The sequence below is a fragment of the Olea europaea genome, chromosome 1 (genome assembly GCF_002742605.1).
Source record: "Olea europaea var. sylvestris chromosome 1, O_europaea_v1, whole genome shotgun sequence".
In the NCBI taxonomy this organism is placed as follows: domain Eukaryota; kingdom Viridiplantae; phylum Streptophyta; class Magnoliopsida; order Lamiales; family Oleaceae; genus Olea; species Olea europaea.
The window spans coordinates 29,489,440-29,502,694 of NC_036237.1; the positions used below are offsets into that span (position 1 = coordinate 29,489,440).

Consider the following 13,255-nt stretch of genomic DNA (forward strand, 5'->3'; position numbering starts at 1 on the left):
TACCAGCACTGGTATACATGTCATTTTACACACACTGTTGCCAGGCATATGACCTGGTATGATAAGCCTTTTCCATATTATATTTTAGGAAAATGTGAGATACCATTTATGGGTAATGAAAGGGCAAAATAGGCCCCTTACCTATTTGATATGTGAATAGTGGGCAGGTCTAGTCCATGCTACGTAGAAGACGCCGTCGAAGTCTTTAGCAAAATGCATGACATTTTTCGAGGCAATTCCTTTGAAGGAATAAAAGAAGTTAGCCAAGAGACATCAACCAATAGAGGCACTTCAGAATGTGAGCTCAAAAGAAAATATCGACGAAGGTCAGCCTAAGAGAGGCACATCGATGAAAGAAGCTGGAATTCGAAGAGGTCTACCTCAGAAGTAAAAAATCAGCCCCAGAAGTAGAACGACACCGAGGGCTTGATCCTATAAGGACTACCTCCGCGAAAAGGCACAAGTTGCCCATAAAAAGATAGAAAAATGGGAGACTATAGCAAGAGCATGACCCTCCCAAGGCACCCCCAACTACAACGTAGTAACGATTTAGAGCTCAATTCAAACACAGATCTGTATGAAAAGGTAGAAATTTTATTCATTACTACAAACACATTACAATCAAAGGCAGTCAGCTACTTACAAAGAATTACAAAGCACTTTCCAAAATAATAATAATAAAAGTGAATAATAATGATAAAATACAGTTACTACATCAGAGGCATAATTCGCTGGACCGTTCCCTTTTGAAGGACATCTACCATATACAGCAACCTTTACAATTACGAGGTCTGTCGAACCATGTTGAAACTCAAGCTATGGCTACAATACACTCTGCCTAGTAGAGAAAGCAGCCTAGCTGCTCAGGGAAAGTACGTTGGTGACAACCCTTGAGGATTCACATAGTGTCACTCGAAGCACTTTAGATGGGATTTGCACCCTATTGCAACATAATTTATTCGGGGCAATGGGCGACCCTCCGCACTTCAGCACCGTTTCAAAGCGTTCAAAGGAGATTGTGCTAAGGTGCATTTTCATTTTCATGGGTCCAAGCATCCAAAGCATTACACCCAAGAATTATCCAATTTGCACACTCCATGGCATTGTTCGAAACCAAGCAATCTCTTGCACCAACTCCCCTCAAAATCCACCAAGCACAATATAATTTTCGGTCATATCGCAGAGACATGAGTCAGTATGATTTATGCAAGCAAATGAATGTTCAAGTAAAATGAGACTTTTATAGGCAAACGCATACATTTTCAATCGTCACATCTCAAAGATTTGGACTGCCCAAATCCTGGTCACATATAGACCATTCGATGAGTTTGACGTTTCAGCTTCACAGCCCAAATCAAAACACGTGTTCAATGGAACACATTGAAAACGGGGGGCACCATCCTCCTTGGGAAGGTAAAACGACAGCATAGCAATCAATGGTAATAAATGACAAGAGACGTTCAAACTGTCCAAATCGTCTCACACAACATACCACTTCAGTTGAAATTCTAACCACTTCTACAACGGTACAAACCACTCGAATTTTACATCTAACAACTTCAACATTTATAACTTTGGCTCTCCATGTAAACACTTTTAAGGAAAGGCCATTTAGTTGTGCAAGGCACATGAGCCCTGCCCTCAGATCCGATGGCTATTGACGTATATATATTTGGCAAGTCCAAAATTCTCATACGAATACTTAAACGATTAGACTTGGGGGACTATCATTGCTGTGTGGATTTCTTTTCTTTAAAAAGTCAAACTTTATATACCACATGAATGATCATACATGGACTTAGAAGACTATTATTACTGATCATATAGAATGGCCACATAGACTTTCCGTATTTATACGTGGCAATATCCAAGTCATCCAAGAACTGCAACATTTGAAGTAGTCGCGATTGAATGCCGAGGTCATTACACTAAGAACAGCCGAGGTGGTCCTACCCTTGCTCGTCTCTTGTTGCCAAACTCCTTGGAATATCTGAGGTCCTTGATAGGTTCAGCAGGCATGTCTCCGAAGTTGATTGATGCGACGTGCCTGAAGTAGGGTTAATGTGACATCAAGCGTCGTCAGACCAAGCCACGTGGCTCGAATCTAATGGTGACCACATCGGCCTGATCACAATAAATAGACAATTATTGTATCATTTAAAAGGATGAATCTATGAATGAAAAAGATGACATAATATATCTCTACCCTGTCACCATCTTCTTCTTCTACAAACATTCATATTTACAATAGAAATATTACAAAGCAAGTTCATGTGTACATTGTCTTCTAACAATACCTGTTGGCCATTTTCAAAGGTCAACAATTAGTATTTTGAAAATCAGACCGAACACATTGAAACAAAAACTATCCAACAGACTTTGTTAACTTTGATGTGTATCATTATGAATTTAAGTAGTTATCTCTGTAGCATTGATGAAAATTAACTTATGTTTTTAAACATTTAGTGGCTTGCATATATAAAATGCTAAAAGATTGCCTATTTATTCAACATATTCCTTGTACTTTGCTTATGAATTATATTCATACTTGTAAAACTGTAGGAATTGAAGAAATTTGAATCAAATTGAGAAATCAGCTTAATTCTTTTAAGATGATTATAGAAGCAATTTCATACCTAATGAGCCACCAATCTTGCCAATATATGGTGTTTCTCAAGATCAAAACAATATGGTTGAAGCAAACTGAGATATACACACAAGTTCTTTCCTTAACAATCTATCCATCCTTAAGGAAGGAAAAGGTTCATCAAGTATAGTCACTGTTGGCATCTTTTTGTTATCCCAACATCATAGCCAGCCATCGGAGTTGACTCCAATGGGGATCACAATCATGAATACCCCTAATTCAAGAAATTGTCGTTACTACATCATCTATGATGTTCAAATGCCAGGTGGACCCACCCCTGGGTGACAGCGAGGAATTGCTTCCAGGATGACCTAATTCAACCAATGGTTCATAGATTCAATCGCACATGCAGGATTTCTATTTCCTTTTTTTTTTTTATGACTCAGATGTCCAAACTTCGCCTAACTAAGCCTGAGGAATGGCGTCCTTCCCCCCTGGTTCGCCATCCAGATAAATTCGGATGCGGTCACGACTTATACGCACTTGGGTTGAACATTCAGGATGCGGTTCTCCTCCCTGTAGACCTCCCTTTAAATGTGTGGATAGGACTCCAGAGAGACGACAAAACGCACCATAACTTTGTCTCCACAGAACAACTGTTTTCCAACATAAATGTTACCTTCCAGTTGCCGTGAGGATTCCAACCTCCGATACTCCATATAGAACCCTCCTGCTTTGTTATTGCGCCATACCCGTGGGAGTAGGGGTGGCAGTGGGCCGAGCAGAGCCGGCTCGGCTCGTTAACCCACAAGCTCGGCTCGAGCTCATGGCGAACCGAGCTCGTGGCCCTTTTTCACGAGCCGAGCTCGACTCGGCCCACGAGCTCGTGTACTCACGAGCCACGAGCTCGTGGGCCGGGTCGGGCCGAGCCCACGAGCGACTCACGAGCTTGTGAATTTTTTTTTTATTTTTATTTTTTTTGCAAAGTTTTTATATTTTATTGATAAAATTTTAATTTTTTCCACTTTTTGGACGAGCCGGCTCGTGGGCCGCTTGTCGAACTCGACGAGCCTAGCGGGCTCGGCTCGTTGGACGCGACCCCCCGCTCGGCTCGAGCTCGGGCTCGTCATTTGACGAGCTTTGACGAGCCGAGTCGGCTCGGCCCAATTGACATCCCTACGTGGGGATAGCAGGATTTCTATTTCAATTTTACGTTTGATTGATATAGTACAATTTATGATAATCCTAGTACATCTTCTAAGAATGAATTTTGTAGAGAGGAATTACTTTCGACGAAGAATTATGATATCATCGAATTGGGATGCTGCAGATTTATTAGCAAAGCATACACATTATTGTCAAGTTTGCGGCAAAGGGTTTAAAACGGATGCAAATTTGAGGATGCACATGAGGGCTCATGGCGATTCATACAATTCTAAGAATGCTCTGAGTAATCTTGTAAAAACTATGGGAATTCTGTGTTTTGTCGAGAAAATGTTCATGACCACAAGAAGTTTGCAGATGGAACAAGAACCATGAGAAGTTTATGGTACAAGAACCATAAGAAGTTTCAACCATTGAAATGCATGATTCGTGGGAAGAATCACTACCAGAGGAGCCATTGTCCGAAAATGTATATTTGCAAACGCTGCAACACGAAACAGGTTTCCATTCTATCTGATCTGCGCTCACATGAGAAATATTGTGGTGACCTTAATTGGCAATGCTCTCGTGGTACACAATTTTGTGTTGCCTTGTTTTCTGGGCACTCTCTGGTAATTAATTCGTAAACGAAGATGGGGAATGGCTAGGTTTAAAGCAGGTCCAGTTGGCTACGACCTACGCCAGGCTGGACCATGTCGTGCTAACCTGGGCAGCTCAACCAGGTTTAAGCTTCTGGATCTCAAAGTGCAGAATAAATGCAATTAGATGACAGGTAAATTACTGGAAGAATCATCTTAGTATAATGTCTTAGTAGTCCATATAATGTTGTGGCATGCTATAATAGATTAATAGTCGTTGATGCAATCTTAATATCCTAAAATGTAAGGAGAAAACTTACAACTACTATTAAGCCGATCACAATAGTTGCATAAACAACTTTTCACACATTTTATGTCATCTAAAAGCCAAAGTTCAAACAACAGAAAATGCATGTCTCCCCAGAAGATATTACTAATTATTTTCAGACCATTAATATCTTTCTGAACATCACTTGAGAATATGAAAATCTTTTAAGAGATTGAGATAAATATGCAAAATATTGGCCCCAAAACAATTTAATAACTGAAAGTTGAGGACTAGAAGATACCCAAGCAAGATAGAGCAACACAGTAATTGAGAATCCTCAAACACCAGTAAACAGAACAAGAGTTTAACAGCAAATCTGAAATTTTACTAATGCATTTCAGGTAACAGTTTGACATCAAAGTCTTTGAAACAGAAGTTTTGACATTGAATTCTCCACATCACAGCACTAAACACTTCTGACATTCACCCAGTGCACAAATTTCTTCACAGAGTATTTATCATAGACGGGGTTCATTTCTAGCAGAAATGAGAGTAACAATATGTAATCAGACGTCAGAAAGGTGGAAAACTGAAGCAAGGAATCATCCCTTGGCAACTATGTTTTGCCCAGCCTGGTTTTCCTGCTGCTGCTGATAGTTTAGTGGCCTCCTGAAGAGCAAGATGTGAGGTTCTGGGCGGTGAATAGCATAATGAACCCACCCTCGCCTCTGCTGAACCCCAATTGCACGCCATTCATTCTAACAACCAACCAAATTACAAAACTTAAAAAGCATCTATAAGAGGAATCTTAGTTGCACTTTATATTTCCTCAAGTCTCTGTTTAAAAGTAAACTAAAACAAACTATTTTGCAACCACACTTCATAATTTCCAGAGAAGTTGAAAAAGAATTCCTGCCCAACTCAAAAACTTTAAGAACATGATGAAAACGATAATATAATTAATCTTTTATGCTCGTGGTCTCTGTAAGTTTTCCACGATAACAGAAGAAAAATGTCAAAGCATGTTAATTTGATCATTTTAGTAACTTCCCAAGTATCATTACAATATCTTACTGATTAAATTCACTTGAACACATCGTGCAAAATAGGAAAATTCCAGTTTCTTTCTTATCTTCAATTTCACAGCCATAATCTTGAAGCAAAAATCATTAAGTTCAATTAACGAAATGAAAAACTAGGAAATAAAATTCATTTCTTACTTTACTTTTCCAAGTCACAAAACAGAAACATTCCTTCAAATAATAAAAACTAGGAAATTTAAAAAAAAAAATGCCCTGTATAAAGGGCTGTAACTACACTTCATACAGCATATACACGTAAACTAAATTTTCCTATTGATATTTCATGTGCAGTAACAAAATAGAAAAGTAGAAAAGATGAAATGCCATTATAAATGGTTTAGACATAACAAATAACCCCTAATTGCAAAAACCATTCAACTTAAATTAGCACAAATCATCAACATTCATCTCAACCAACTAGTAAAGTTACAATATTATAGGAATATAATTCAACTGAAACTACAACTAAGCATGTTTGGCTAAGCTTGAAAAAAGGTAAGTCTCTCCATAAAGACACTTTTAGTAACACAAGTTTTTGAATACTAAAAACGGTCATGGACATGCCAACACATGCTTTTTTTAAAAAGTAGGACATAAATGTCAATTTAAATTTCTTAAGATTTTATTTTATATATTATATCTTTATTTTTATATTTTTAATAATAGAACACTATACATGGCATGTTGGACCGTTGCCCAAGGAGTTTCCATAAAGTATCCCCTGAGGATTTGATATTTAACAGATACAACTTGTCAAAAACATGACTTGGAGACATGACCACAGTATGCTGCCCTTGACAAAAGAAGTTATTTCAAGTTATAACTAGCCATTAAGCATTACCAAACATGCTCTAGAAATCACCAAGTATAAATAATATCATTAAACTCAAATGGCACAAATCTGACATTTGTTACCGCACATTCGTTTACAATTTTCTCTAGTTCTCTTTAACGGATATATAATAAAATATGTTATTTGCTACTTTGCACGAACTAATAATACAAAGACTGTAAATTTCCAGTTATGCGGTCAATATAACTCTGAGAGTAACTCAGTGGTCAGACCTTGATTTTGCTTTCCAATGATCACCAATTTGAGTCCTCTTAGGCCACTGAAGTTAGTACCCCGCTGTAAACTTCAGGGCCCCATGGAATTAGTTAAGGTGTGTGTAAGTTGATCCGGACACCCACAGTCACAAAAAAATAAAATAAAAATTCCCTCTTCAATATATATTTCAGGTATTTAATCAGTTTAGAATTTTTTCACAGTGATTAATTCAATCCCTTGAGCAATATATATTTAAAAGATAGACTTGTCGAAAACATGCCTTGAAGTGTTGGTTTCCGACTCTACACGATACATGTTGGACACATGGCCCTAGTAGGAGGGTCCATAAGTCATAGTTTAAATACGAAATAAAAAAAAAATGTAAGTTTTGCAATAGCTAAAACATGTTTAACAAAACAAAAGTTATTCTTAAGTTATAATTAACTATTAAACATAGCCAAACACGCTATAGACATCACTATCACTAGGTATAAATAATATCCTTCAACTCAAATGGCACAACTCTGATATTTGTTACTGCACATTCATTTACAATTTTTTCTAGCTTTCTTTAATGGAGACATAATAAAATATGTTATTTGCTACTTTGTATGAACTAACAATACAGAGACTGCAAATTTCCAAATATGCCGTATATGAACATAGTGTTTTCTAGAATTTCCTCTGTCATATATATTTTAGGTATTTATCCATTTTATAATTTCTCCACAGTGATTAATTCAAGTTAGTAACAATATAAATTCGTAAATAGAAGTGCAAATTTTTCCTCAAAACGCACAACTTACTTCAGAGAGGAGGCGATTCTTTGGAAGCAATTTAGCAACTTCAGGCGGAAGAACCACGTGCCTGAAAATTTCAAAACCCCAGTAAAATATGTACAGAAATATACAGATAGCAATTCACGTAAGAAGAAAAATGAAGGTAAACTGAAGTACCTGTACTCATAGGTATCATCAAAATACTTATCCGAGTACTGGATCTGACCCATTTGGAATTTATTTGACAAATCCCACTTTAACAAGAGGGAAATGCTGGGATGTTAAATTCTTCACTTATGAACCTGTAAAATTAAATGAATAATGAAACAAAGTTAGTAAAGAGAATCCCTCTAGGGAAGAAATTCCTTGTTTTGATCGATCGATTCCCAAGCTGGTGATTGTGAAATATACCTCCAGAGAGAGAGTGGAGAGTGCCAAGTGAGCTTTCTGGGTGTGGTTCTAATTTCGTAAATTGAAATTTTCCGATCGACGGCTCTAACAGTTGCGACAAAAAAGAAGACGAGATAATTGTTTTAAAATTCACCGAACTTGTACCATTGTCAAAGTCTAGTTACTAAATTTTAAAATGTTTGACAGTGCTCATCAAACTTTATCTATTTGCGCTTCATTCATCACCCTAAAAACTTCATTACCTTATTCGCTAACGTGGTTAACGAAAATCTGACGTAACAAGTTATGGTCGTTAAAAAATTACTATTCAATCAAACCATTATTTTATTACTCATCCAACTTACACTCAGTCATAGTTTACTCATTGAACTTCGAAATGCTTTTACATGGTCATCGTATTTGAGATGTTGCACTCCATTTATCGTCCACCATATTTTGTTCCCTTTCTAGCTAATGTTCGCATAGAAATTCCACGTGGTAAATTGCAAATGTTAAATAAATAACAACTCAACAAAATTATCAATTCGCCAAAATCACAATATATGAAACGTGACTTCCACAGCTCTATAAACTTTTTTAAAGCCGAGTAAAGTGCCCCCAATGATTCTTTCAAAAATATCATTTTTCTTATTCGAACGTTTACGATGCAAAAAATAGGTTTTAATTTGAGATTGAAAATTTGAAATATAACTTTTTCTGTTGGAAATTAATTTGTGAAAATGCTATGTCTATATTTCACCTCGTTCATTGTCTCAAATTCCATAAATTTTGTCCATCTTTACCCAACAAACAAATATATATAGAATTAAGTTATAATTCATTAAAATATTCTACAAATATTCTAATTTAAAGGCCTAAATAAGTATAACATAATGTACTTATCACTAGATTTTTTAGGGCTAAAATTGGGGAAGTTTTATTGGATTTTAAATAAATTTATGGGACGTGGAAGTCGTGTTTCATATATGGTGATTTTTGTGAGTTAATAATTTAGCTGAGTTGTAATTTTTTGATGATTGTAATTACCAGTGGAATTCTCGTACAATAAATTGGCAATGAAGTAAAAGAAATATGGCGGATAATGAATGGAATGCAACATCTCAAAGATAAGTAATTATCAGAAAGCATTTTGAAGTTTGATGGGTAAACTAGTGTAAGTTGGACAAGAAGTGAAACAATGGTTTGATTGAATTGTAATTTTATTAACCGATGAAATTTGGATGTGATTTTCCACTTAAGGTTCGTTTGATTGTAAAGATGAAATTGAATTAAATTGAAAACGAATTTCAGATAATTGAATTGTCTAGAAATTATTTTCTTCGGAATTGTGAATTATTGTATTTGATTGGTATAATTTTTCAAGTAAAAAAGTTGAAATAAAAGTATTTTTTTCTGTTCGTTTGGCTTTGTTTTATATAAAAATTGTCAATTAAATGAATAGATTTTACTTGTATTGGAGATGAAATTTGTTTTCATTGCCAAAAAAAGAAATTCAAGAAAATTATCTATCTTTGGTGTTCGTTTGACTTTGTTTTACATGAAAATTGTTAATTAAAGGGAAATATTTTTTTTACAATAGTTCTTAAAATTTGTTTTTATTACCAACCAAAAAAAAGGGTATATTAGCCTGGAATTTGAATTTTCACCAATGTGTTGAGAATTTGAATTTCATGAAAACATGGAAAATTGCTAATTCTCGAATAAAAAAAGAAAACTAATTCCTTGAAAAAAAAGGCTATCATGCAGCCAAAAACTTGGTACAATCAAACGGCGCCTTAAATCTTCATTAGCCATGTCAACAAATAAGGTGAAGAATTTTTTAGGATGATATATGAAGTGTAAACAGACAAAGTTCAGTAAGTACTATGAAGCAATTTGAAGCTTATTAAGTAAATCGTGACCATGATATAAGTTAGGTGATTATTGAAGCAATTAACTCAAAAGAAAAGTATCAATAAATTCCTTCAGAAAATAACAGATGGGGTATTCAATTTATATATAATAGAGCAAGTAAGCCTTCAATATTCAATTTATAGCTTTTAGGGCTTCAACATTTTAGTTTGTAGCACTTAGATCTCTAATAGATAGAACGCATGAAATTCATGGTTAAAAAGTCAAATTTTGTGTTATAAAAACTAGGATGCCTTTACATAAAAGAAAAATAAAAACCACAATCACAGCACCCTATTCTCTAATCCATCGTCGTCACTAGTCCATCACTCTCTAGTCTCCAACCACTATTTCCTACCCGTGGAATTTCATCCTCTCCATAACGCCCACAAACTTCTTCTTTTTTTAAATGCTTCTTTTTTTTCCCCATAATATAGCATATTGAGTTCTCCTTTTTCTCTTTATCATTTATTTGTTTAAAAGTAAAATATAATAATCTTTTTATACAAAATGTTACGTCTCTATCTACTTGATAAATCACTTGATTGCCAACTAAGCACAATAGGCAAGCACTTTTTGCTCTGAGGCAATGATGTCATCACCATCAACTCAATGACTTTATTGAGAGGTATTGAGAGCACAACACAACACCAAACCACATTAACAACAACATTCAAAGCGATGTAACTCCATGCACACTCGTATCTTCTCCTGTTCAATGTGATCAACAGGGACCAACCCTTAATCATATAGGATGGTCCTGTAAAGCTCGAGTAGGTTAGGATTTGAAGCTTGATTCTTTATGCCAACGGTAGTTTGACACTTTGAAACATGTACGATGTGAATTATATTACATCTTTGCAAGAGCAAAAGGGTGTCCCATTCCTTCATTTTCCACCTTGGACATTGGGTGGGGATTGTAAATCTATGATAACTAGAATGATACATGGAGACATGGCTAAGCTCCATCCAGATTTGAAGGTCAATATGGAAATTGATTTTTAAGAGAAACAAATTCTTCCGTTTCCTCATGGACTCAAATACTAAAATACTAAATTGTTAGGAATTCAGTCACTAGAGGAAAATTTGTGGAACTACTTGCTCGATTTCATATATATATTCAAGACATTAGTTGTAATTTTCCTCTATTTTTAGTGGGAAGGATCATATTTAAATAATTTTCTTTAATGATATTAACTATTTAACACATAGTTATTAAAATGGGACCAAACTAGTCAGTTTGGATCGTGGTCCGAATTCATTAATTGGACAAATAAACAAAGGAATCGGTCAAGAACCGATTGAAACACTCAAATTCTACTCGAATCGAACGGGTTTAAGACAAATCGGATCTGGTTAAATGTGTGAATCGGACGGTCACCAAAGTACAATATAAATTTTATTTATTATTTTTTATATATATCGAATTGCAAGCAAAGAGGCTAATTCAAACCTTGCTCTCCTCCTTGAAATTTCATGTACTTCACCACTTTGGAATTTGCTAATCTTTAATCTATATTGTGAGGCAAATATATATATTTCAATTTACAAAGTACAATGTAAAATTCTTCTTTTTCAATTTGCAAAGAGGATGATTCGAAGTTCGAACCTTGGCTTTCTACATGAAATTTTAGGTCTTTCACCATTTAGGAAGCTGATAAAACTCTGTTGTTATATGTGCCACACGCACACACACATTTAGCAAAATCATTTTCTGTTTGTTTCAAAAATATATTTTAATTGAGATTACAATCTAATAATGACCCATCAGTTCAACCATCGATTCAATGGTTAAACCACAGACTCGGTGACCCAATGATTTTTTTGGGGTTGACCACCGGATCGAATCTAATAACTATGATTTAACGTGATATCATACTTATATATCGAGTATAAGAGCTTGAAAATACAAATGCACACACAACTTTCAATATATTTGATAACAATGCTGTACTTAACAAAAAATTAAATTTTATTTAGCGTCATTATCATACATCTTCAGTATCATGTTATATATCTTCAAAAAATAAATAAAAGATATATGCATATATTCATTGTTTTTGTCGAATCTCATTTTTTATGTAAATGGTGTTGTAAAAAAATTAAAATATAAAATAAAGTAATAACAAATGGTTTCAATTCTCTAGTTAATTTTCCAATTGAATTGATGTAACAATCTTATGTTAAAACTCCAAATTGAATTGGGGTAACATTTTTATATTAATTCAAATTAATGGAGAATTGAAATGGAAACCTTCTCATCCTAGTATTTTGTAGGGAAGAGTTCTCCTCCTTATTCCACACATCAAGCTTTGAGAGCTTTCTAAGTTTCTCTATTTTCTCTTTGTTTTCTAAAGTTGTGTTTTTAGTATTTTAGATAATTACTTTTAACTCGGTGATAGAGTTGTGAGTATTTTTAGTTCGCTTAAAGTAATGATAAGGTGTTAATCAACTACTTTCAATCGTTGTATCTTGAAAAACAGATTTCATCAATTCTCTTGCACTATAGTGGGAGGCAAATATGTTTTAAGGAAATTGTTTGCAATATAGCCCTCGTTTCCTTCTAATACCACTACTACATTAATGATCAGATTTTTCCATCTTTTATTGTTATTTATTGTAATGTTTCTTTTTATTATTTTATAATTCCAACAATATTTCTAATTTTCTTTGGTACTTTTCCTATGTTACTCCACTAAGCGAATTGAGGTCTCAAGACTAAAGGTTACCACATAATGCTAATCACAACGAGTAATTTATCAGCAATCGGTGGATCATAAAGAGTAACTATCATGATCATCATAACAATCATAAAAAAAGCAGATTATTTACCATGGTTATTATAACTGTGGAAGAACAATATAGATTGAGAATATTTAAATTTGTCTACTAGTTACAGAAGTAACATGATGGAAACTATATTACATGATGATTATTTCTTAACCCTTGTAGAATAATCATCATAAAAATCATTCTCCATCATTATCATCATAATTATTATTATTGCTTTTTCTTATTCTTTCCTATTCCTCAAGCATGATGCATGGGGACCAGAGAAATGAGAATGAAAAATCAATAAATAAATTATGTAAGTTTATTTCGTATGGGGGCAGAGATTCCAAAAGTGTTATAGATTGCTAAAAGATGAACAATTTAGTATTATTTACTTAATTTTTCCTCTCAAAAACTCCAATCCACTACATCTTTTTCTGAATAGTACAAATGGGTACTTCGAACTTGAAAGGAACATAAAAAAAAAAAAAACTAATGATACTTCTTTATCTTTTAAGTCATTCTATTAGATTAGTCCTCAAAATCTTTGATCTCTACTTGATCTCAATGAAAAAATGGCAGAAGTGATGCTATATCTTTTATGCCCAATCCTGTAATGGTAAGGCTTCAGGTTCAATGTTGATTAGTGCAGCCCTGTGAATCAGCCTGTCGATTT

At 34.5% G+C, this 13,255-nt stretch overlaps 1 protein-coding gene and 1 pseudogene across 1 annotated transcript; one reads left to right on the top strand and one right to left on the bottom strand.

Annotated features, from left to right (window-relative positions):
- The first annotated feature begins 486 nt into the window (after positions 1-486).
- Positions 487-4,377, top strand: LOC111407103 (annotated as a pseudogene).
- Positions 4,378-4,924: 547 nt separating this feature from the next.
- LOC111400314 (cyclin-dependent kinases regulatory subunit 1-like) lies at positions 4,925-8,049 on the bottom strand. The gene is made up of 4 exons (XM_023027732.1): positions 7,918-8,049; positions 7,684-7,808; positions 7,534-7,594; positions 4,925-5,355 (listed from the first exon to the last, which is right to left on the bottom strand). The coding sequence occupies exons 2-4, from the start codon at positions 7,734-7,736 to the stop codon at positions 5,200-5,202; spliced, it is 270 nt and encodes an 89-aa protein (XP_022883500.1). The 5' UTR covers positions 7,737-7,808; positions 7,918-8,049; the 3' UTR covers positions 4,925-5,199.
- Between the last annotated feature and the right edge of the window lie 5,206 nt (positions 8,050-13,255).